Source organism: Erinaceus europaeus, chromosome 14, assembly GCF_950295315.1.
Source record: "Erinaceus europaeus chromosome 14, mEriEur2.1, whole genome shotgun sequence".
NCBI classification, from domain to species: domain Eukaryota; kingdom Metazoa; phylum Chordata; class Mammalia; order Eulipotyphla; family Erinaceidae; genus Erinaceus; species Erinaceus europaeus.
The window spans coordinates 10,845,273-10,867,235 of record NC_080175.1 but is presented as its reverse complement, the minus strand read 5'-3'; the positions used below and the strand labels follow the sequence as shown (position 1 = coordinate 10,867,235).

General features: G+C 43.8%; 1 protein-coding gene and 1 long non-coding RNA gene across 4 annotated transcripts in view; one reads left to right on the top strand and one right to left on the bottom strand.

Annotated features, from left to right (window-relative positions):
• Positions 1-392: 392 nt before the first annotated feature.
• LOC132532739 (uncharacterized) lies at positions 393-21,716 on the bottom strand. Its single transcript, XR_009544638.1, has 4 exons — positions 21,582-21,716; positions 5,170-5,228; positions 4,909-4,996; positions 393-959 (listed from the first exon to the last, which is right to left on the bottom strand). It is a non-coding gene; the product is annotated as an uncharacterized LOC132532739 (long non-coding RNA).
• The window catches only part of ENO4 (enolase 4), a 32,202-nt gene continuing 30,459 nt past the window's right edge, over positions 20,221-21,963 (top strand). For 2 of the 3 annotated variants that reach the window (XR_009544637.1, XM_007518477.3), the window contains exon 1: positions 20,222-21,747. Coding sequence is in view for 2 of the 3 variants with exons in the window: in XM_007518477.3 (XP_007518539.2) it covers positions 21,583-21,747 (165 nt within the window). In the remaining variant the exon portion in view is untranslated. Of the gene's footprint in view, positions 21,748-21,963 lie in introns of all 3 variants that reach the window. The other variant, XM_060171218.1, reaches the window with a different exon arrangement.

Sequence of the window (21,963 nt, the reverse complement as noted above, 5' to 3'; positions counted from 1 at the left end):
GCATTAAGGACTTGCTGGGTAAGCCTGGCTCTTCAGTGTGGACTATTTTGGGGGGAAAGGCCTGAGAAATGCTTTCTTATTTCTGGCCCTCCATGTCTACACATGCCCTCAGGGTTTCACATTTTAAGAGTGAAGCTTGGAGGCCCAGCAGTGGCCATCCAGTTAAGTGCACTTATCACTGTCCTCAAGGACCCAGGTTCAATCCCCCATTCCCTACCTGCAGGAGGTCCGCTTCATGAGTGGTGAAGCAAGCCTACAAGTGTCTTTCTCTCTCCCTATCTCCCCACCCCTCTGAATTTCTCTCTGTTCTGTTAAATAAAAAACAGAAAGAAAAATAAAATAGTAAAAATGGCTGCAGGGAGCAAAGGATATTTTATGTAGGCTCCAGACCCCAGTGATAACTCTAGTGACAATGCAATGAAATAAAGTAAAATAAAATAAAGTGAAGCTTGGACAAAATAAAAAAGGACTGGATCACCAAAGTCCTCGGCAGTTATTTACATTCTAGGGATCTGATTCTAAGACAGGGGTTTTGTGCACATAGAGAGCAAATAAAATAGTGGTCCATTCCATGTCCGATGGGCACTTGCACACAAATGCCATGTGAACTTCTTTCTGAAAGATAAAAATAGAGTTTGTTCAATTGCCTCTGCTGTCCAGAGAACCTTCAGCATGTTGGCAGAACCAGAGCGAGGCCTCAAGATCAAAGTGAAGCCAGAGCTGAATCTGAAAGGGTCACCAACAAGCCTTAAGCTATGATAAAACAGTATCAAATTTGCCTTGCCGAAATGTTTAAAGTCCAGTGGAGCACAAGGTCACCTTCCCTGGGTCACCGCTGCAATCATCAGCTGTCACTTGAAGCCCCTGGAACATATCAGTGACGTCAACCAGAGGCCCTGTTATCATCCACATGTTCTATCTTCAGTTCACCAGTCTTTAGAATTATTTCTTAGTTTAGCCTGTGAAACAAATTGACTCAATTTTTTCTGTTTGGTTATGTTAAGAAGGTTTTCTTTATCACCAATACCTACCAGAATAGTTCTTGTGTGTGTGTCCACCAGGGCCTCACTTTTTCACAATTCCCCTGTTCCCAGTGGACATTCTTATTCTTATTTTATTATTTTTTTAAAAATTCAGATCAAAACAGAGATATAGAGAAGAAAGAAACCACAGCACCACGCCACCTTTTGTGAAGGTGCCCCTGCTGCTCCCACAGGTGCTGGGGACTCAGGCCTGGTCCCGGGTCACAGCCAAAGATACGCTTTATTGGGTGGGCTATTTGCTGGCCACCACAGTGATATTCAAACACTCATCCTCCTCACAAGGAGAGCCTTAGGGGATCCCATCTACACAGCTGTCAGACCTGGCCTGAATAACAAGTAGGTGTCAACAGAAGCTTTGGAGGACAGATCAGGATTCTAGTGATGGTGTAGAGCCAATACTGGGAAGGGTTCATTCTGGAACTAAAACGTTAGTTTAACACAGAGGAGCCCCCTTGCCTCAGGGGTCTGCTGACTCCTTTGGTTTGTGTAAGGGTGTGTGTGTGTGTGTGTGTGTGTGTGTGTGTGTGTTGGAAAGGGTTGGAAAAAAAAAACAGCAAAAGTAAACAAAGAAGGTCACTGAAGATGGGTAAAAAAGATCATGGGCTGGGAGTTGGGTGGTTGCGCAGTGGGTTAAGCATGCGTGGCACAAAGCGCAAGGACCAGTGTAAGGATCCCGGTTCGAGCCCCCAGCTCCCCACCTGCTGGGGAGTCGATTCACAAGCGGTGAAGCAGGTCTGCAGGTGTCTATCTTTCTCTACTCTTCTCTGTCTTCCCCATCTCTCTCCATTTCTCTCTGTCCTACCCAATAACAACGGCAACAATAATAACTACAACAATAAAATAACAAGGGCAACAAAAGGGAATAAGTAAATAAATATTTTTTTAAAAAAAGATCGTGGGCTGTGGGCCACTGCGTGAAAGGGTTGGGCAAAAATCAATAGGACAAAAAGCAAAATGAACCTGTTAAGGGAATCTGATGATAAAGTCACTGGAGGGAAAAGTTTGAGACTGGCAGCTAAAGCATCAGAATATACGTAGACTGACTTGTTCATCCCTCAATTAAAAGGTCAGCTCCTATTAGTTGGTTCTGTTCATTCTGTTTCAATTTTCCCTAAGTGCTTTCCTTGCCAGCCTTGTCTTCTGGGAAAGAGCTCACCTTCTAGCCCACAGAAAATCTCACCCACCCACAGAAGACTCAGGCCACCAGGAAGCCAGCCCATTGCTAATGGTCACCCCCGGCATGTGCTAGGGGCAGTCCTAGGTGTGGCATTACAGGCTGCTGCATTTAATCTTCATAACTTCTCTGGGATAAAACTGACAAACGCAAATAGTCAATTTTCCCAGCTCTGGTCTCTATGGTCTCATAGTCAATAACACAGAGGCAGAGAATGAGAAAGGAGTGTAGGGAAAAAGCTGCAAATTCCAAGTCCCAGACCTTCTCCTTCTTCCCAGGATGTGCTCTGACCATAGATATTTCTGAAGCAGTCATTACTTTTCCCCCGGTTTCCTTTTCCCCTTTAGTTTAACACAGCTGGGTCCCCTCGCTTCAGGGGTCTGGGGTCTGCTAACTCCCTTGGTTTGTGTAGGTGTGTGTGTGTGTGTGTGTGTGTGTGTGTGTGTGTGTGTGTGTGTGTGCGCGTGTGCGCGCGTGCTGATACTGTTTTAGCTTGACACAAGTGACAGAACTGTCATCCCTGTGAGCTCTGCCAGGGTGTCCAATCCAAATTCTGCCTCGGGAGTGCTTCTTTGTGCTCTAATTGCTGCACTGCTGAACACCAGTGCTAGCCTGCTTGTTTTACATTGTTTTAAAAAAGTAAACAAGGACCAGGGAAGTAGTCTGGGCTGTTGGCATGCAGGATTTGCAGACCTGAAGCACCAAAGGTCCCACGTTCAATCCCTGGCACCACCTTTTATCAGGGCTGACCACTGCTCTGATATATCTCTCTCCTTTCTCTAATAATAATTTTTACAAATGTAAAAACAAAATGAAAAAAATAAGGTGATTGTGTGAACCTATCATACTGAACTCCAACCAAGCGCTTGCCATATTTCATGAGAAACTCAAAAAAACAAACAACAACAACAACAAAAAACCTTGAACACACTAGGGAAAATAAAAACACAGGCTCTCCAACAATCACATTCTATTTTCCAGGACTTAGGTTTGCTCCTGAAAAGTCAGACAGTAACTTCTTTATTGAGCATCTACTATGTGGCAGGTACTCTGTGTCCAAGAGAACATTGCAGGATTTCTTTGTCCTTGTCTTTCTCTTCTTTGAAATATTTAGTACACTGGTCATGAAGAGTTAGTGCTTTCATTCACATGAATGTCCTCAACAGCTTAACACTGTGATGGCTATGGGGTTTGCTGGGGCCTTTTGTTCTGTCTTCTTTGTTGTCTTTCTACTATTGTTTGTTTCACCTCAAATTTCTGCTTTTCTTTTCCTACTCTCTAATTTTTAAAGAGAGAGAGAAGAAAAACAAAAATCTAGCATCTGGAGTCTGAGGCCACTTGAGCTGTCTGGGCCAAGGGACTGCTAATGGCCTCCCTGAGGTAACCCAAATTGCTGATTTAGCAAAGCCCATTCTTGACCTTGACATAAGACAAGAGAGGCAAAGGGGAAGGACTTGCAAGGGAGCCCTGAAAGAAGAAAAGGATCACAGAGGCACCCCGATCTTGCTCGGCACCCCCTCCCCCATTCAGCAAACACCTGGCTGAGTTGGAAAACATGACCGGTGCAACCTTCCTATTGGCACCAATTGAAGCTGTCAGCTCTCGGTTTGTCACCAGTTGCACTGGGAGGCCCCAGGCAGCCACAAGAGCCCTAATTAGGCAGAAATGACACTTCTACAACTGACCTGCCAGGACCTTTGGCAAACCATTTAACATCATTAGTTAACATTTTTTAAAAGTGTGAATGTAAATGAACAGCCAGTGGCTTTCAATAGAGTTTGCCGGTGGCATTCCCCCCCCCCCCCAACACACCACCCTTTCTTGGGCTTTCTCTTTTTACATGAATAGTCCGCTTGTTTTCTCCAGAATTGGAGGGAGGCACTGGGGAAGAAGGAAGAGGAACAGTCCTGGGGGGACGGGGGGGGGGGGGGGGGGGGGGAACATGTGAAGGCATAAAAGAGCCCAGAGTTGCAGAGAGAGAAACGTGTCCTCCTGCCTTCCTATGAGCCACTGAAGCAGAGCAGGGGGTAGTGCTGGGTCCCACTCCACCAGCTGTGCTTACAACCACACCAGGCTTTGGGTGGGTGGATGAAGATTTCATCCCCTGACACACAAGAACTTATAAGGCTACCTCCAGACCACCACAACCCAGAGAATCCTGCAACCATGTGAGTCCCAGGAATTAAAGGTTCCCAGTGCAGATGAAAGTTACATTCACACCGTTCTGTGGCTTATTAGGTGTGCAATAGCTATTACATCTAAAAACCCGATGCTCCTAACTGAACTGGAAATATTGCCATATATGTACTGGTACGTGTATATGTATATAACCATGATATAAGCCTTCAGCGAGTTGTAACCAATCTTTTTGCTGATGGAGGAGCATATATATATATATATATATATATATATATATATATATATATAGCCACATTATTTCAAAATGCAATGAAGTCAACTGCAATAAAACATGGCATGCCTGTCCTCTCAACACCCTCATGTCTTACCACTTGTTGGCACTCTCAGCAAGCAGGTGTTTTTTGTTTTTTTTCTTAAAGGTGCAAGAACATCCCAGTGGGCCCAGTTTAGGAGGCACCAGAGTCCCTCTCTCAGGGGGCCGTAAAGCTCTGAGGGTAATTAATGACTTCCGGTGCTGCTTGGGTAGGTACGCAGGATCCGTTCATTTCCTACCTGAGGCGCTTATTTCCCACCTTGAATCGCACTTCATTTTGTTCTTGGCTGTACACCCACAGAAGCCGTACACACCAACACTCTCCATCTGCAGGAGGGGAGGAAAGAGTTCCACTGTAAAAATATCACTTGGCCTGTCTGTCCCCACACGCCTAGTACACTGGCTGGCAGTCTGGAGAGGCAGTGCACAGACACGGGTGGGAGAGAAGCCAGGGTGCGGACTGGCAGCAAAGCCATCACCTGGTGGGCCTTTGCACTTACCCCCTACTCCTAGGTGCCCTTGGGTGGGGTGCTGAGCCCTGAGACTCAGATGTTTTCATCTGGAAGACAGAGATAATGCCTTACAACTTCAAGTGAACAAAAAAAAAAATGTATGGACACTGATCATGACAACTGAAATCACTGTACAAGTGTGAAGGGGCTGGAGGCAAATGTGAGACATCAAAACTGAGGAACTCACTCTTCCAGGTGCCAGGTTCCCACCTGTATTTATTATTATTATTTTCATTGGGGAAATTAATGGTTTACAGCAAACTGAGCTGATGGTACATGCGTAAAGTTTTTTCAGCTTTAGGCAACACACTCACACCCTTAGTCTGGGTCCTCCTCCATCATCATGCACCAAGGCCTGAGAGCACTCCCCACCCCACCCAGAGTTCTTTGTTTCCGTGCAATACATCACAATCAGTCCAAGTTCTACTTTGTGTTTTCCCTTCTGTTCTTACTTTTCAACTTCTGTCCATGAGTGAGATCATGCCACTTTTCTCCTTCTCTTTCTGGCTTATCTTACTTAACATGTGACTCCTTCAAGCTCCATCCAAGATGAGGTGAAAAGGGTGAATCCGTCATTGTTAATAGCTGAGTAGTATTCCAATGTGTATACAGACCACAACTTACTTAACCTCTCATCTGCTGTTGGACACCTGGGCTGCTTCGAGGTTTTGGCAGTTATAAATTGTGCTGCTATGAACATAGCTGTATTTGTTTAAGAGAGGAATTCAGAATCTGTTCTCTCACTGTCGAAGGCCGTGATACCACCAGCAGCAAACCCCAGATCCCTCTTTTGTCCTCCACCTTCACTCTTCTAAGTTTCTACGCAGATAAGTGGAAGAGCCCCACAGTTCCCGGCACCCACGACTTGTTGGTTACTTTGTGGCTCCTCTGGTGGTTCCTATAGTTGCAGGGAGAGGAGAAACAGCTTTGTCTTTACTGGGCTTCTAGAAGCCCTGAGGACAACAGGTGGGAACAGTAGATGCACTATAAATGTTTGCTGAGCTGGGATACAGTGCAACGGCAGGATCTGTGCTCCTAGGAGACTAGCTGTGAGCACAGACCTTGAATGTGGAGAGCCTCATTGGTCTTCAAATTCGACAGGCATGTAAACGCAAGCAGGTGGTCTGTGGTGGTGGAAGAATACCTAAGAGCAAGAGAGAAAGGCCTGCTGCCTCTGCTGACCTCAACCAAATCAATGCAGTTAGTGGTGCTGCCATGCCGTGCCATGCCACTACTGATTCGTCCCTGCAGATTGTCACCAGAGACGCCAAGCCTGAGATGTCAACCTCCCAACTCCTCTAATCGGCCACCGAGTTGCAGATGCTATCATGATTCCATCCTGACTTCCTTGGGCAGGTAACCTCACCAATGTGTCCTGGAGCCTCACTTCTCCAGAGCCCTACCCCACTAGGGAAAGACAGAAACAGGCTGGGGGTATACGGATTGACCTGCCAACACCCATGTCCTGAGGAGAAGCCAACTACAGAAGCCAGAACTTCCACCTACTGCATCCCATGAAATGCTTTGGTCCATACTCCCCGAGGGGGAGAACTGTTGGGAATAAGACAACCAGAGGACTCCGAGCTCCAATTCCATCAGAAAAGGAAAAACGGAAGGACACTCGGAAGCAGCAATAGGTGGAAGTGTGACTTAGAAAGGAAGGAAAAGCAGGGCCTGGGGGGGGGGGAGGGCAAATACATATAAATATCCATAGTTAGAGAAATAGTAGTAAACCCTTATCTGTGACTTTGGAGAAATACTACAATTTGCAATGGAGGGAATGGGGGGAGGCGCACACAGAAATCTGGTGGTGGGAAGGGTGCAGAATTACCTCATAATTTTGTAAATCTCATAATTTTATAAATCAATACTAAGGTACTAATAAAGTTTTTTTTTTTTTTAAGGAAGAGAGACAGAGAGAAAGAGAGAGGGGGGGAGTGGCACAAGCAAAAGGAAACAAGCTGGGTTTGGGGCAGAAAGAGTAAAAAGAGAGGAAACCATCCTTAATAACAGTAAATGGGACAGGGAGAGAGCATTTAGTGCTTTTAAGCTAAATACCTCAGCATATTAAGCAAATAGAGAACAGCCAGCTAGAAGATGTCAGCAAATTGAAGCAGGCTGAGCTCAGAAAGCCCATAGGAGGTGTCTGCCTCTGACCCCTTTTCCCATCACATGCCTGGTCCTTGTTTAGTATTGCTTCTCCTCTCCAGCTGCGGAGCTTATTGAAAAGCTCTTGCTCCCTGCTTGGTTTTGGCACATTTTCTGCAGGTGCCTCCTACTGTGGCCACAATGGGCTTCTCAGGAGGTTTGGACCTGTCAACAGTTACAGGGGAGGGGGGTGGCTGAGCATGGAGGAGCGCAGCCATTGTCTTAAAGGGCCAGTGACATTGTGCACCAGGGCTCCGGAGCCCCTAGCACTGGCACCTGCTAATGAGAAGAGTCCTTTCTCCTAAAATCTCAATCTCAATCTCCTCTCTTCTCCCTCTCTCCCTCCCCCCCCACCCCCCCGTCTATTTCTCAAGATTTAACTTGATCGCTTGGGTCCTCTCTGGAAGGGAGGGAATTGCTCCATTGATCATATAAAGTGATTGCCTGTAAAACATTGCTCTGCTGTGAAGACTACTTTCATGGCTGAAAATGTCATGGCAATTGAACAGCTCTTAGCTGGGTTCAAGAAGAGGCTGCTCCAGAGGACAGTCTTTGCAGAGCTTGGCCAAGTACCCTCTGTACTGTGTTCTTAGAGTGATTATTTTTTGTTTGTTTTATAGTGGTGTGTGTGTGTGTGTGCGCGCGCACACACACACACACACACACACACACACATGCTGTTTTTGTTGTAAACAGAGAATTCCTCTTCCCACAGCATAGTATGATCTTGTGGAAAATGGAAGTAAACAAGACTGGGGGAAAAAAATCTCCCTGAAATCCTAAAATGAGACCTATTCCTTCAAGGAAAAGAAAAAACAAAACATTTGCTCATCCCTTCCATTCTTTCCTCAGAAATCACGTGGGTCAAGTGGGAGTTGGGGGACAGTCTCTGCTGTCATCAGAGATGGTGATGATATTTGTGTGTAAGAGGTGAAAGAGGCCTTGGTTTGGGAAAGAGGAATCCAGGCTCTTAATAGTTTAAGACTTGCTGATGCCACAGACCTGTCACTTGGCGGCAGCAGTGACACGCTGTGAGAGGGGGGACCACACAGTTAAGGAGTTTCATAAATACTTTATTAGTAGTCGCCAAGCCAGAGTGAGGTTGTAATTCACCTGGGGGGAAATCACAGTCTCATGAAACTGTCAGCAAAATAAACAGCTGTTAGTGACGCTTTCCTTCTCTCCTGACCCATAAGAATGCTGCAAGTTTGAATAAGAAAGTCTTTCCTTTATCATTTAATCGGCATGCAGCTCCCTAGGCTAAGATACTGCCCAGCACTAATTCGGGGACAGAGCGTCAGGTGACTCACATTTTATGGGATGAGCCATGAAGATCTTTTTATATCTGGAAAAGAGCAGCACACATGCCTGCTACTGTATTTTTTAATCTGAAAAATAATCTGCCTTCTCACTGGACAAACAAGCATATAGGAACTGGCCCATCAAAAAGCCATTTGAGATGACAAATCTGAAGAACTCTGCACACCTAGACTTCCTGCAAATTGCTGGTGCAAGTTCCCTCTCAATAGCGGCCCGGTTGGTGGAGCACACACATGCCCTAGAGTTAGGGCCCTGGTTCAAGCAGCTGGTCCCTGCTAGTGGAGAAGCCGTGCTGCAGGAACCTCTCTTGCTTTCTCCCTATCTCCCCATTCTCTCTAAATTCCTGTCTCTACCAAAAAGAAAAAAAGAAAAGGAAAAAGAAAAAAATTACCACAGAGAGAAGTACATTTGTTGTACAGGCACTGAATTCCAACAATAATCCCAGAGGCAAATAAATAACAACAATCCAAAACCAAATTCTCTATCAAGATATATAGCACCCCATCTCAAGCCCAGAATTTAGGAATCTTGAATTTTAGGATTTCAAATTTTACAAATTATCAGAATGCATATGACATCAGTGAGAGCAATGGCACGAAATATACCGGTCATGAGAAAAGGTACTTTGCTTTACCTACCTACATTATGAAGAGAGTACAACTCTCTAAATCCAGTACCGCCAAATGAACTGAAGCCTGGATGTGAAGAATTATGTTGACAGTCTTTCACCAGTAGCTAAAGCTTTTGTTTTGTTTCGCTTGTAAGGAGAAGTCATTTTTTTTAAATTTACTTTTAAAAATTATTTAACTACTTTTGTGGGGGGGGGGGCAGAGAGTAATCTAGAAAACGAGGGTGTGCAAGAAAATGACTCTCCAAGCCTGGCTCTATGATTTCTTCATAATAAAAAATGATCCCTCTAAAGGCAAAGAGGCAGATGAACAAGACATACAATAGACGCCCTGCCTATCATACAGGTCGCTGAGACAGAGTAAAGGTGGATGAAGTAAAAACTAGGAAAGACAGGGCTAGGGAGGCTAGAATCCCCAACCTCCTTAAAGCACACCTCCTTTCCTGGAGCAGGAAGGCACAGGGAAGGTGGCAGACAGGCTGTGGGACTGCAGGACTGCAGGGGGTCCTCTCAGAGGAACTCCCAGCGAGCCAGAGCACTGGATAGTGTCTGCACCACTTCACCACGTGTCGAGGCTGACCAGGGGAACATCTGAAGCGGAGAAAAACAAGGCAGACCAGCTCAGCGGAAGAAAGGCCAAAACTGACAGCAGTCACAGGACTGCTCAGACTTCTGCATCCTCAGTTGTGGTTTATCTGTATGTGGTGCAAGAACTCCAGCTGGAAGGAACTCCAAAGTCCAGGCGTTGGGGTGGGGCGGGGTGGGGGTGGGGGTGGGGGTGTCTACCGTCTCAGTCCTCTTGTGGCTCTTCATAGCATGTTTTTAAAGCACCTGACTACACAAGGTAGAAATGAGCCTTGGGTTAGGTTTGTTTGAACTTCCTACTAGACAGGGTTTGTAATTGGAAGAAGCAGTTGAAAGTTTTAAGTGTTCTTTAACGTACTGCACCATGCCTAAGGCAAAGCAGACTTAACATAAAATATAGAGGGTGTTACGGATCATATATATATATATATATATATAATGCTCCTGTGTTGGGGTGTAATTATTCAGACGGGTTAGAGCTAATAACTGTTCAAAATTCAGATAGATAATTTTATTTTTGTGCTGAGAACCCCAGACACTTCAAAACTTTACTTACTTAATGTTCACCTCTGTGGCCTACATCTGTCTCAACCACTGAACACTGATGTGCAGAAATATCAAGTTCCTTGATCAACTAAAACAAAACATTAACAGCAGGATGACGAGTAGCAGAGTTTGTAGAGCTGCTTTATTCCATGTATAAGGAATAGGCTTAACTTTCTAGTGTGAAAGAGATGCCCATTTTGACTTTGGCTCGTCGCTTGCGAATTAAGTAGAACAAACATTAAGGGAAGACACACATTCTTCTGCTTTAAGCACTGGCAGATGCACTGGCCCATTCTACTTGAGCATATTAGCAGCAGCGGTTTTTATGACTAAGTCAGACATTGTGGAAGCTATATAAGACTTCCCTCCCCTGCCCCAGGCAGAGCTTTTTTGTTTCCTACCATATTTCTTAGAATTACAGGCTACACGTTTCCCTGTTTTCATATTGCTCTCCATCGGAGTGATTCAGGATCACAGCTCTTCTCCAATCATATCTTCTCCCAATCACAGCTTATTTCCACATATCTCACTGAAATAAATGTGCCTGAATAACCAACACAAGGAAGACTGGTTTCAAGGACTAGCTAGCTACAAATGCCTACCATTAAAAAACAAACAAGCAAACAGACCAAAAAAAAACCCCCAAAAAACCAGATTTACCTACACATTTAAATTTATTTTGTTATTTAAAATAAAATGAGCAAGAGGGGAAAAGAAACTGCATACATACAGTGACAGCTGTTCTATGAATCATTATTCCCCCAAATAAAATATTTTTAAAATGAAATAAATAATAAATAAGATAGGCTGCCAGCAGGTGAATAGTCTTAAATTCTAACTGTGGAAAAGAAACTGAATCTGAAGAAACAAATTAAGAGTCTGAGCTAATCCTGATACATGACTTCAGAGCCCTAACCTCAGAAAGTACAGGAATGGGAAGGATAGTCTCTCATCTGCCTGCCAGGGTCTCAATCTGTGCCAAGTAGGGTAGCACTTTTTTTTTAGCTTCTGGGCTTGAATATGAAAAGTTCAAGGCATACTCCAGTGCATCACAGTCGAACCCAGACAGACAGACAACACACATGGTGGGGGAAGGCAAAAAAAAAAAATTATTTTTTCAGTTTAAGGAAAAGTTCACAAGCATATGGTGAGTCCTTTTGTTTACATATATCAGATAATATTTGAAAATAAAGTCTATTGTGAATGTAAGTCACAAAAAAAATTCTAATTTTGAGGTCTTTGTTTTGATGGCATTTCCTGTTTCTTCAGATTCAAAATACCTAAGAAAAAAGACAACTCATTTTCCAGCAGTAGGTTTATAAGAAAAAGGTGGAATTGCAATGGCCTGGGTTAAGAATTTAAAATGACTAGATTTCCAGTAAAGTAATTAACAATAATACACCACTGAAAAATCTTCCTTCTAAAGTTTATATATTGGAGAACACTGTTTCAAGTATCATACTTTCAAATGAAAGCTGCACTGTGCTCATTCTACAGAATGCAGTCGTTAGTTCTTACCCTACAAAACAAGGTCTTTTTTATTTTGTATTCTCAAAATCAGCACAGGAACTTTTATTTCTCCCTTTTCTGTCCTGTCAGCTTGGCTATAAAGGAAAGAAAGCATTTATGATTAGACATTCAAAGTTCAGGTCAGATTCACAGGTTTACTAAAAAAAAAAAAAAAAAAAAAAAAAATCCAACAAAAGCTGGCATGAAACAAATTTCACATCAAACAAGAAATTGGCTGCTAGTTCTCTCAAATAGAACTGGCTTTGTTTGTTTGTTTGTTTGTTTGTTTGAAGCTCTAGAGTTAGAAAGACTCTTCATTCAGATGGTTCATGCCAACTGCAACAGCTCTTCTCTGCCGAATTCCCTGCCTGGAGAATTTGTTTTTACACTCTCCTCTCTTCTCAGATTTCCACAGGAGTTATAAGATGGGTGCAGATATTGGGCTAAGTTTTGGGAAGGATGGTTACCGAGATGAGATCAGGGATATTTCAACTCACTCAGCTGTTCCCCAATCAATTCAAATGTTTGCAGCAGCCTAGCAGCAGGAGCTGGTGATCACCTTCAGCAAGGAGATGGGAGACAAGGCTCCCAGGATTACTCACACAAAAGGTGGGGTAGGTGCCCAGATAACTTCTATTCCAAACTCTGCCTCTGCCTCAAGGATCCAAGTGCAAGTACTTTCGCACAAAATTATCCGAATACGCATGAGCTCTTTATTGTTGCCTGAGAACGCTGCCTTCAATTGTCTCCTACTTGCCTCCCTCCTTCCTCGCCCCAGCCAGCAGCACATATAACACAGATGGGCTGACGGTAGCCCAAGCAGAAGACAGACACCATTAACACCACAGTAAAGTGATTTCCACTTAAAAAAAAAAAATCCGTCTTTCATCCTTATTGCACCTCTCCTTCAAGTATTAATGGAAACACTATTTTCCCGAGAAACGAATTCTAATCATTACTGCTTTTATTTCTGCTTTTACCTAGTGTGTGGAATGCACAATGGCAAAATTGAATCATTGTATTACTTAATTAAAAACTGGGTCTATTCATGTTAATGGTGCAGTTCAGTGTACCTTAACTATTATACGGAAGTTTAATCTGCCATGTTGTTTTGGCATTCGAAATTCACTCACAAGTGTCATCTTAAATTGCTCTGTGAACATGTAAGGCTCCACTGCTAATAACTCATACGTGGCCAGCATATATGGAAGAGATGCAAATGAAACCATTGTTATTTGCTAAAAATTCCCAATAATTCCCCCAAGTCACAGCTCTTAAAAAAAAAAATTTCTCATCTGTAACTAGGTGTTAAAAAATATCCAAAGAACTAGAATGACCTACTTTTTAAACAGGACAAAAACAAAACAAACAAGCAAAACCAAACACTAGTACTCCTAAATCAGCAAATCAAGGAAGAAAAAGGAAATAACAATAACAACAAAGATAATCTGATACTTGGCTAATGACAAATGCTAAGTCCTCTGACAGCTTAATTAAAAAAAAAAATCTCCCAATTAAGTTGTGAGGGTTTACCCCAACTACTAGATTCCTGACCAGGCCTACAGAAATTGTTAGGTATAAAGGCAGAGACAGCCTTTTGATTTTGCTAATGAGAAATAGATAATTCCTCTTAAGCAGATTAACTTAAAGTACATTTTCACAGGAGCTAAAACCCCCTTCAATCAGGTGCTTAAGTTTAATTACCAAAGTCAAACAATTTATTAGCTCTCATTCAAGTGCAACAACAAAATAGGTAGACACAGAATTCTCAGGGGCTGCGAAACCAACCAAATCAATATTTGTACCAATCCCAGAGAAAATATTGTTAGCCATAACTTGATGGACCATCTAACTGGTCCTTTTAACTACGACTCTGTCTTTCATGTCTCCTGTGTGGGCCATATGTTCATCATGAAACAGTTTCTTCCTTTACAAGAAAGGCAGCTGGGGTATTTTAGTTTGCTATTACAGTAAGCAAAATCTACACATCAGATGACCTGGTCTTTAGATATATATTTACTTTGCTGCATTTGTCCCATAACTATGTCACAAAAGTATCTGTAAGTTGAATTTACTTCTAGATAGTTTTAAAAGATTGTCTATTTAGAAATGTCCAAAGAATATCTTTTGCCTAATGTTTTCACTGTTCTCCTAACTTGTTTGAACTCACTGGCTAATTGCCCTACTTCCAGTTTCATTCTGCCTATATACAAATGGTGTGTCTATACCCTGAAAAATACCAATTAAACTGCCAGCAGTAGCATCTCCAACAGTATCTTTCGAACTCTAATGTCAAAGCCCTTTGAACAAATGACCGGAAGGCTAAATCTAAAACAGCTTTTGACAAGATGCCAGCTTTGAGTACTCACATTACAACCATGGCTCCAGCTTTCTGCTTTATGTGGGAAGCAAGAGAGAAATAATGTGTCAACTTCATGATTATTCACAAATGGTAAAGGTTAAAATAAAAGTGATTAGCAGAAAGTTAAATTACCTCAAAAAGCCGCTAATACTGTTTTGCACTATTTATCTTTTAATTCAATCCAGTCTGATTTCCTATACAAAGCTAAATGTTTTTCAGACAAATACTGCAAAGACTTCAAAAAAACGTTATGTATTTTTTCCCTCAATGTCTTTGGATACAATAACCTCACATACTATGGCTGGGCATGGTGGGATAAAATTCACATGGATTTTTAAAAATTTAATTGCATAACAACATTACAAAGTTGAAGTATTAGGTTGGCTCAGAAAGGTTTAATGACTTGCACAAGGTCACACAGCTGGGGACTGGAAAAACCAGGCGTTGAACTCATGTAGGCTCATTCCAGGAGCCAACAGATGTAGAACTTCTTGGCTGCACCCATTATCAAACCATCCATGAGTGGCACTAAAATCATTAGTTATTTCTGACGTGCTACATGGAGAAATCTTTTAAAGTAGTGCTTCTCAGCTCTGTCTGTAAATAAATGTGACATGAAAGAAAATGAAAGTCTATGAGAACAGGGAGACAACACACAGCAGTTTGTGCACAAGACTGTCATGCTTGAAGTCCCTGAGGCCCCAGGTTCAACCCCTGGCACCACCATAAGCCAGAGTTGAGCAGGGCTCTGGTGGCTTCCTCAGTACCTCTCATTATAATAAAATAAATTAAATCAAATATTGTTTTAAAAATCTAGGCATAGGCTTTATCTCTGGGAATCCCAAATGGAATAGGTCTGATCTGAGGTTGGGCCCAATTGTCACTATTTCCAACACTGCAACAACAAATACCCTTTCTCTTCATGGTGCTGGTATTCCAGGGGTGTTCAGGTTCTAATGATTCTAGAAGAATCCTGGGTGACTGTAATGTACAGCACTGACTGAACACCTATGATTAGTGATCAATGCCATTTACCAGGATTCCTTTCTCCCAATCCTCAATGTGAACAACTGGATTCTAGGGAGGTGGGGCCAAGATCTGAAAAGTAATACCTAAGAAGGTTCTAGAGCTGAGAGTTCAGTAGAGTCAGCTGAACCTGTTCCTAGCACTGCTATTTATTAACTGTAGCCTTGGGGCATTCATCTACCTCTTCTGCAGACTCAATGGGATGAGAGAAGCTCAGGCATATAAAAGAACTCCATCAGCAGTAGCTGCTGTGATTACTACTACTACTACTACTACTACTACTACTATTATTATCTCTTAAACTTAAGAGTTATGTATTCATTATTGGGAGACAGACAAATCAGAGTACTGCTCAGTTCTGACAGAAGGTGGTGCCAGGGACTGAACCTGCATCCTCTGTAATCTCAGCCATGCAATCCTGTGCTCTAACAGGCTGAGCTATCTCCCTGGCCCTTCTGTGGTTTTTGGTGGTGGTAGTGGTGGTGGTGGTATTACTGCTACAGTGGTAATGACTATTGCTGGCAGGCATTCGTAATAAAAAACATTCAACATTCTTCAATTACAAGACACTTTTTTATTAGACAAATCATTCCTCCTCCTGTTGCTTGGCATTTAATCTATAGTTATTTATATTGCAATTATCTGGGCAATTGTATTTCTTATCCATGACAAGTGGGCCAGAAAGGGTAGCATTACTCCCATTTTCAGGATGAGGACAAAGCAACACTCTCATCTAGTCTGCTCATAGTTCCTATGATTCTGCGATTAAAAGCACCTGCAATCGCATTCATTAGTTCCCTATGAAAGGTGATATTCAACACAGATGGTAAATGCAGGAAAGAAGAATTAACACAAACTTGGTAACAATCACCAGATAACACCTGAATAATAGCTTCTGAACAATCAAGTCACAACAACAAGTTCCAATTGATTTAAAGGTGTTGGAAAGGATTAAGGACAGGTGAATGGATGCATTTCTCTTTACCCTCATTCTTTTAGGAAGTACCTGGCCAAGCTAGGAAATTCTTTCTAAAATGCAGATTGAAGATTGGCCAATTTCCTTGATGAAGGCTCTTGCATTAGGAGGTAGGAACAAACTAGCATGTCTTGATTTTTTGCCTTCTATCAGAGCTACAAAGCAGACGAGATCTAAATAGAGAGCACCAGTGCAGTGGGCTTCAAAGAAGGTCCCCAAGAAGATCCCCATGGACTCTGGACATGGGGGCCCACAATTCCAGAACTAAGGAGTGACTGGTTTGGTATCCTTTGTCCATATACACAGTTTCCACGAATAAATCTAAATGTTTCTAGTTGTACTAATGAATACAGAGTCACTATGCATCACCACTGTTGCATGAGGTTGAAAACTTGATGTTTTCATTAAAAGCAGGAGGATCTTTTATACTTAAATAGGTGAGAAAAGTCTAGTTCAATTCATCTAATCGATGAGGTTCTATAAGTTCTTGGAGAAAGGTGGGATTCCAAGCTAGGCTTTAAATTCCTCTGCAAATGGTCCTCGCTTGGCATTATAAATCCCTCCCAGCAGTTTTCCCAATGTGTCTTTTCTCTTCTCACTCCTTCTCCTCCTGCAGGAGAATATATTCCTGCCCCGGGATAGATTCTAAGGATTCTATGGCCCCTGAGCCTTTCCTTTCTCTCTCCTTCCCTTCCCTTCTTCCACTCCCCTACCTCCTCGACTCGCCAAGTTGACACAGAGAGTGAGCTGCACACTCCAACCTCTGCACACACTGATGCTTTGTTAAGTATCCTTGGGCAGTATGAGATGGGAATACAACCACCAGACTACTAAAACAAGGCATGTATCAAGTCTGTCTAAAAAATATGCATATGCATGACTGTGTGTTACAGCTAGCACTGCTGCCAGTGTTCTCAATAATATCTATTGAGAAAGAAAATTGGAATATTCATGAATAGTCATTTTATTTACTCTGGATCTGTCAACACTAATAGCCTGTTAATAAAGCCCTAGTACACCACCTTTCTTGGTTATTATTTCAGCATGTTTTCCCAGCTTGCTAGGATGTAAGAGCATCTGGAGGGTCGCTAGAACATACTTGCCCTGAAGAGAAGGGATGCTATCTATTTATTTGCTGTTTTTCCCCAATACCTAGGACTGTGCCTGGCACAGGGTAGATCTTCCATATGTATTTTGGGGGATTTATTTTGTTGTGATACTTGTGCATATGTGATTTCACTCGGATAAAGAAAGGAAAAGATACCATAGTATTGGAGTTTCCCCGGGTTCCACAGCACTCCCAGGTGGTACTGGGCCTCAAACTTGGGCCACATGTATGGTGAAGTAAGTACCCTATTGACAGAAGTATCTCTTTAGTCGCTGAAATAATCTGTTGACCGAGTGAATGATATTTAAACAGAAATAGTAGATTTATTTATCTGACTTATGCTTTTATTTGTATTGGTTATATGACAGAAATGAACTGAGAATTAGCTCAGGGCCTTGAATATGTACAGTATTACTAAGTAGCCCTCCTTTTTTGAGAGAGAGAAAAAATGGGAGAGGAAAGACATCAGAGCACATCAACCATAGAACCAGTCCACCAACAAAAGAGCTTCATTTTAACTGTCTATGATGCTCCCATGTGTGTGAGGGCCTGAACCCAGGTCTTATGCATGGTAAGGCCTGCACCCTATCAGCTGAGTTACCTCTTGACTGAGCTATTTCCCATTCCTGTAGTTCTATTTTTATCTGAGATGATAGAATAATGTATCAGGGAAGAGCTGAGCTCCTATTAAAAATCTTCCATCTTAGGGAGTTAGTTGGGCAGTAGCACAGCGGGTTAAGCACACGTGGTATGAAGTGCAAGGACCAGCTTAAAGATTTCAGTTCGAGCACCCAGCTCCCCACCTGCAGGAGAGTCACTTCACAGGCAGTGAAGCAGGTCTGCAGGTGTCTATCTTTCTCTCTCCCTCTCTGTCTTCCCCTCCTCTCTCCATTTTTCTCTGTCCTATCTAACAACGATGACATCAATTAACAACAACAATAAAAAACAGCCAGGGCAACAAAAGGGAAAATAAATAAATATAAAAAATTAACAAAAAAAATCTTCCATCTTCAATTCTTCTGTAACATTTAACTTGACATGCTTCCCTCAAATATTTTTCATGTAATTTTCCAAAAGCATGTACTAAGTCACTCATTTTAAGAAAAATCAGCCCCACTATACATAAAGACAAAAATCAAAGCCCATGTTTCCACCACCAAGACCAAGACAATGAGTATTCTAATTCATAGCCTTTCAGAATTTACTCTGCAACACACACACACACACACACACACACGTCACATTTCCCAGTCTCTGCCTCAAATTCTATGCTTTAGAGTTTTTCATGCTGGGGTGTGTGTGTTTGTTTTATATAAAACTATTTTGTATTCTGTTACAGTGCCTTCCACTTCTATGTCCTAAGTATATTCCTTCCCCAATATTTAGTTCCTTAGTTGAAGGGAACTTTCCCCCCATTTTTTTCCTCCAGAGGATTCACTGATTATTACAACTCTGAATTTGACTGGATGTCTCTTTGCCTCTAGATCTTTAGTCCTCCCTCTTGAGTTTTCTGGGACACCAGAGCTCCTCAGATTTGACACATCTAAATGTCTCTTGTTCTCTCTGTCAAAACCAAGTGGCTTTTTTTTTTCCTTTTCCTACCAGGGTTATCATTGCTGGGACTCAGTGCCTGCACACAAACCCACCACTCCCAGTGGTCATTTTTTCCTTTTTATTTTGATAGGACAGAGAGCAATTGAAAGGAGTGGGGAAGTTAAGAGAGGGAGAGAAACACCTGCAGACATGCTTCACCATTTGTGAAGCTTTTCCCGTGCAGGCAGGGGCTTGAGCCTGTGTCCTTGTGCGTGGTGATGTGTATTAACCAGGTGTTCTACTTGTGGCCCCCAAGTGACTCTTTTTTCACTTATCCCATTCCTGTCAAGTGTAACAATCCTGCAAATTGTCCTCCATGGAGCCATCTTTGGTTCCCCATCCTCACATCACAATTGCACCTCAACTACTTTTTCGTTATTAACTCTCACTAGTCCAGAGAACAAACGCTTTGTTCCAGTAAGTCTGGTGTACTTACTAGTGACCCAAAGTGTGTGTTAAGTACTTGTTAAGCACTTACTATGTGTAAGCTTCAACAAATACTGACTAAACTTATAAGACATGGAACTCAGAGGTCAGTGAGTTAGAGGGGGCACCCTGAGACACAGAATTGCCTGCCCAGGATTTTGCCATTCTACCAATAAAATGCTCAATATGTGAGAACATACTCTAAGAACTGAGTTTTGTGACTCAGGGAAAAGGAAGCAAAACTCTCGCAGGTGGAGCATGGCTTCTTTGAGAATAAAAGTAGGTGTAACAGCCTGGGAGGTGAGGCGGTGGATAATGCACTGGACTCTCAAGCATGAGGTCCTGAGTTCGATCCCTGGCAGAGCATGTGTCAGAGTGATGCTCTGGTTTTCCTCCTCTCTCTCTCTCCTATTTTTTTTTAACGAATGAGAGATACAGAGATAAATATACAGACAGAGCTCTCTGCTCAGATCTGGCTTATGGTAGTGCTCTGGGGATTGAACTTGGCACCTCAGAGCCTCAGGCATGAGAGTCTTTTGAATGACCATTATACCATTTCCCCAGTTTCCCTCCCCCCTTGTACTCATAAGTAAGTACATAAATACGTCTTTTTCTAAAGAAGGAAAGTATGGATGTAGAAGAGGGGAGTCCTTTTCATCCAGGGGGATAGGAAAGGGCACAAAGCTGGAATGTACAAGCAGCAGTACCAACACTGGTCTGTTTTGTACCAAGGCTCAGTCAATGCTTATTTAGCTCAGCGCATGCGCTGTCCCTGAAGGTCAGGCCAGGCTCTGTGGTGGCTTGAAGGTGACTCAGGAGGGATTTCCCCCTATCAAGGAGCATAAAGTAGGCTCGCAATGATCTATCAAGCCCCAGAAAGTGACATGTTCACTAGTGATTCTGGGAAAACAATGAAGGACTCTGGATGGAGAGTCTGATCTAGGTGCATGTAACAGTATTTATAGATTCCCTTATTTTTATACATCCATGGGCATCTATTGAAAATAACTATCTTGTTTCAAAGTGCTCTCACACAGTTTTTTTTTTTTTTTTTTTTTCATTTTATCCTAAGTGACTCGTGAAGCAGGTGGAGCAAGTAAAGAATGATTTCCAGATGCCCAAGGCGAGGTGTTAACTAGCTCTTCTGTGCAATTGTATGCTTAGGTCAGACTTATAAACAGGCCGAAGAAAACAAGAACACACTGTCCCTTTCGGTCCATTCCGGCAGCGCACGTATTTGGCGCAGAGGGCACACAACAACAAGTTCTAGAATTGCAAGGCACCTGACAAGGTGTGAGAAGCCAAGCAGGCAGTTAGGACTTGAAAGAGCAAGACTCGGGCAGCCTCTTGAAGGCCTAGGAGACGAGGAACAAGACCCTGTGATGGGAGCTCTGTGCCCATTTCCCCAATCTTGCCTGCGTCTTCCCCCAACTCCTAGGCCTGTTCAGACCACCATCAGCCCTTAAGATGCATCCCTACACTTGAAGGTGGACCCTGTTTTCCTCTCCCACTGATGCCCAGCAGGGAGACACATAACTGGAGAGACATCACTGGATGCCCAGGCAGAGCACCGCTGAGCCCAGAACAAATAAAAACCTGCCGAATGAATGAATGGATGAATGGATGGATGGATGGATGGATGGATGGATGGATGATTTTCTGGGGACTCAGTCTGAGTCCCTCCATCCTTCCCCAGAAGGGAGGGCCAGCCCGGGCTGCCCAGAAGAGCTCCCTGGCCATGGGTCCCCCGGAGAGGGATGACACCCAGAGTCTTGGGGTCGCCAATGCGCCACCCGAGGCCACCCAAGTCCCCAGCTGGAGGCCGGGGCTAAAGCCGCCCGCCTACGCTTCAGCAAAAAAAAAAAACAAAAACAAAAAAAACCAACCAACAAAAACGCTTTATGACAGCGTCAACTCTCTCCGCTTCTGGAAAACCCTCAGGGGTAAAGCGGCGCTGACGAGACCAGCCCCCGGAACGGAGGAGCGCAGCCCCCGCGTGAAGGAAGGCGGAGGGCTAAGGAGCCATTCACCGTAGCTGCAGCCACAGGAGGCCCACCGCGCGACAAGCCTCGCGATATCTGGGATCGGGAATCTCGTTCGCGTTGCCTAGCGACGGGCAGGACGCTCGCGGGGGCCCCCAGGCTAACCCCCGCAGTAGCCTTAAATCTCCTACCATGGGGGACGAAGGCGGCGGCCACAGCTGCGGGACCCCCAAGGAGCAGCAGAAGCTGAAGCAGCAGGCCAGGAGGTACTACGAGGAGAACGACGTCCCGCGCAGGCTGGAAGAGCTGCTCAACTCCACCTTCTACCTCCAGCCTGCCGACGTCTACGGGCACCTGGTAGGGACCCAGGAGCAGCACCCCCAGCCGCCAGCCCCGCTCCCCCCGCCCCGCGCTGCGGCAACGCTGTGCGCCTGCGCCGTAGACTTGCGCACGCGCCGCTGCGTGGCCGGGGCGGTGCGGGGAGGAGACCCCGTGGGGACCAGGCGCGTGGAGGTGGTGATGCTGTTGCGCAGGAAGCAGCTGGAGCGCAGAGGGCTGCAGGCCACCCTCAGG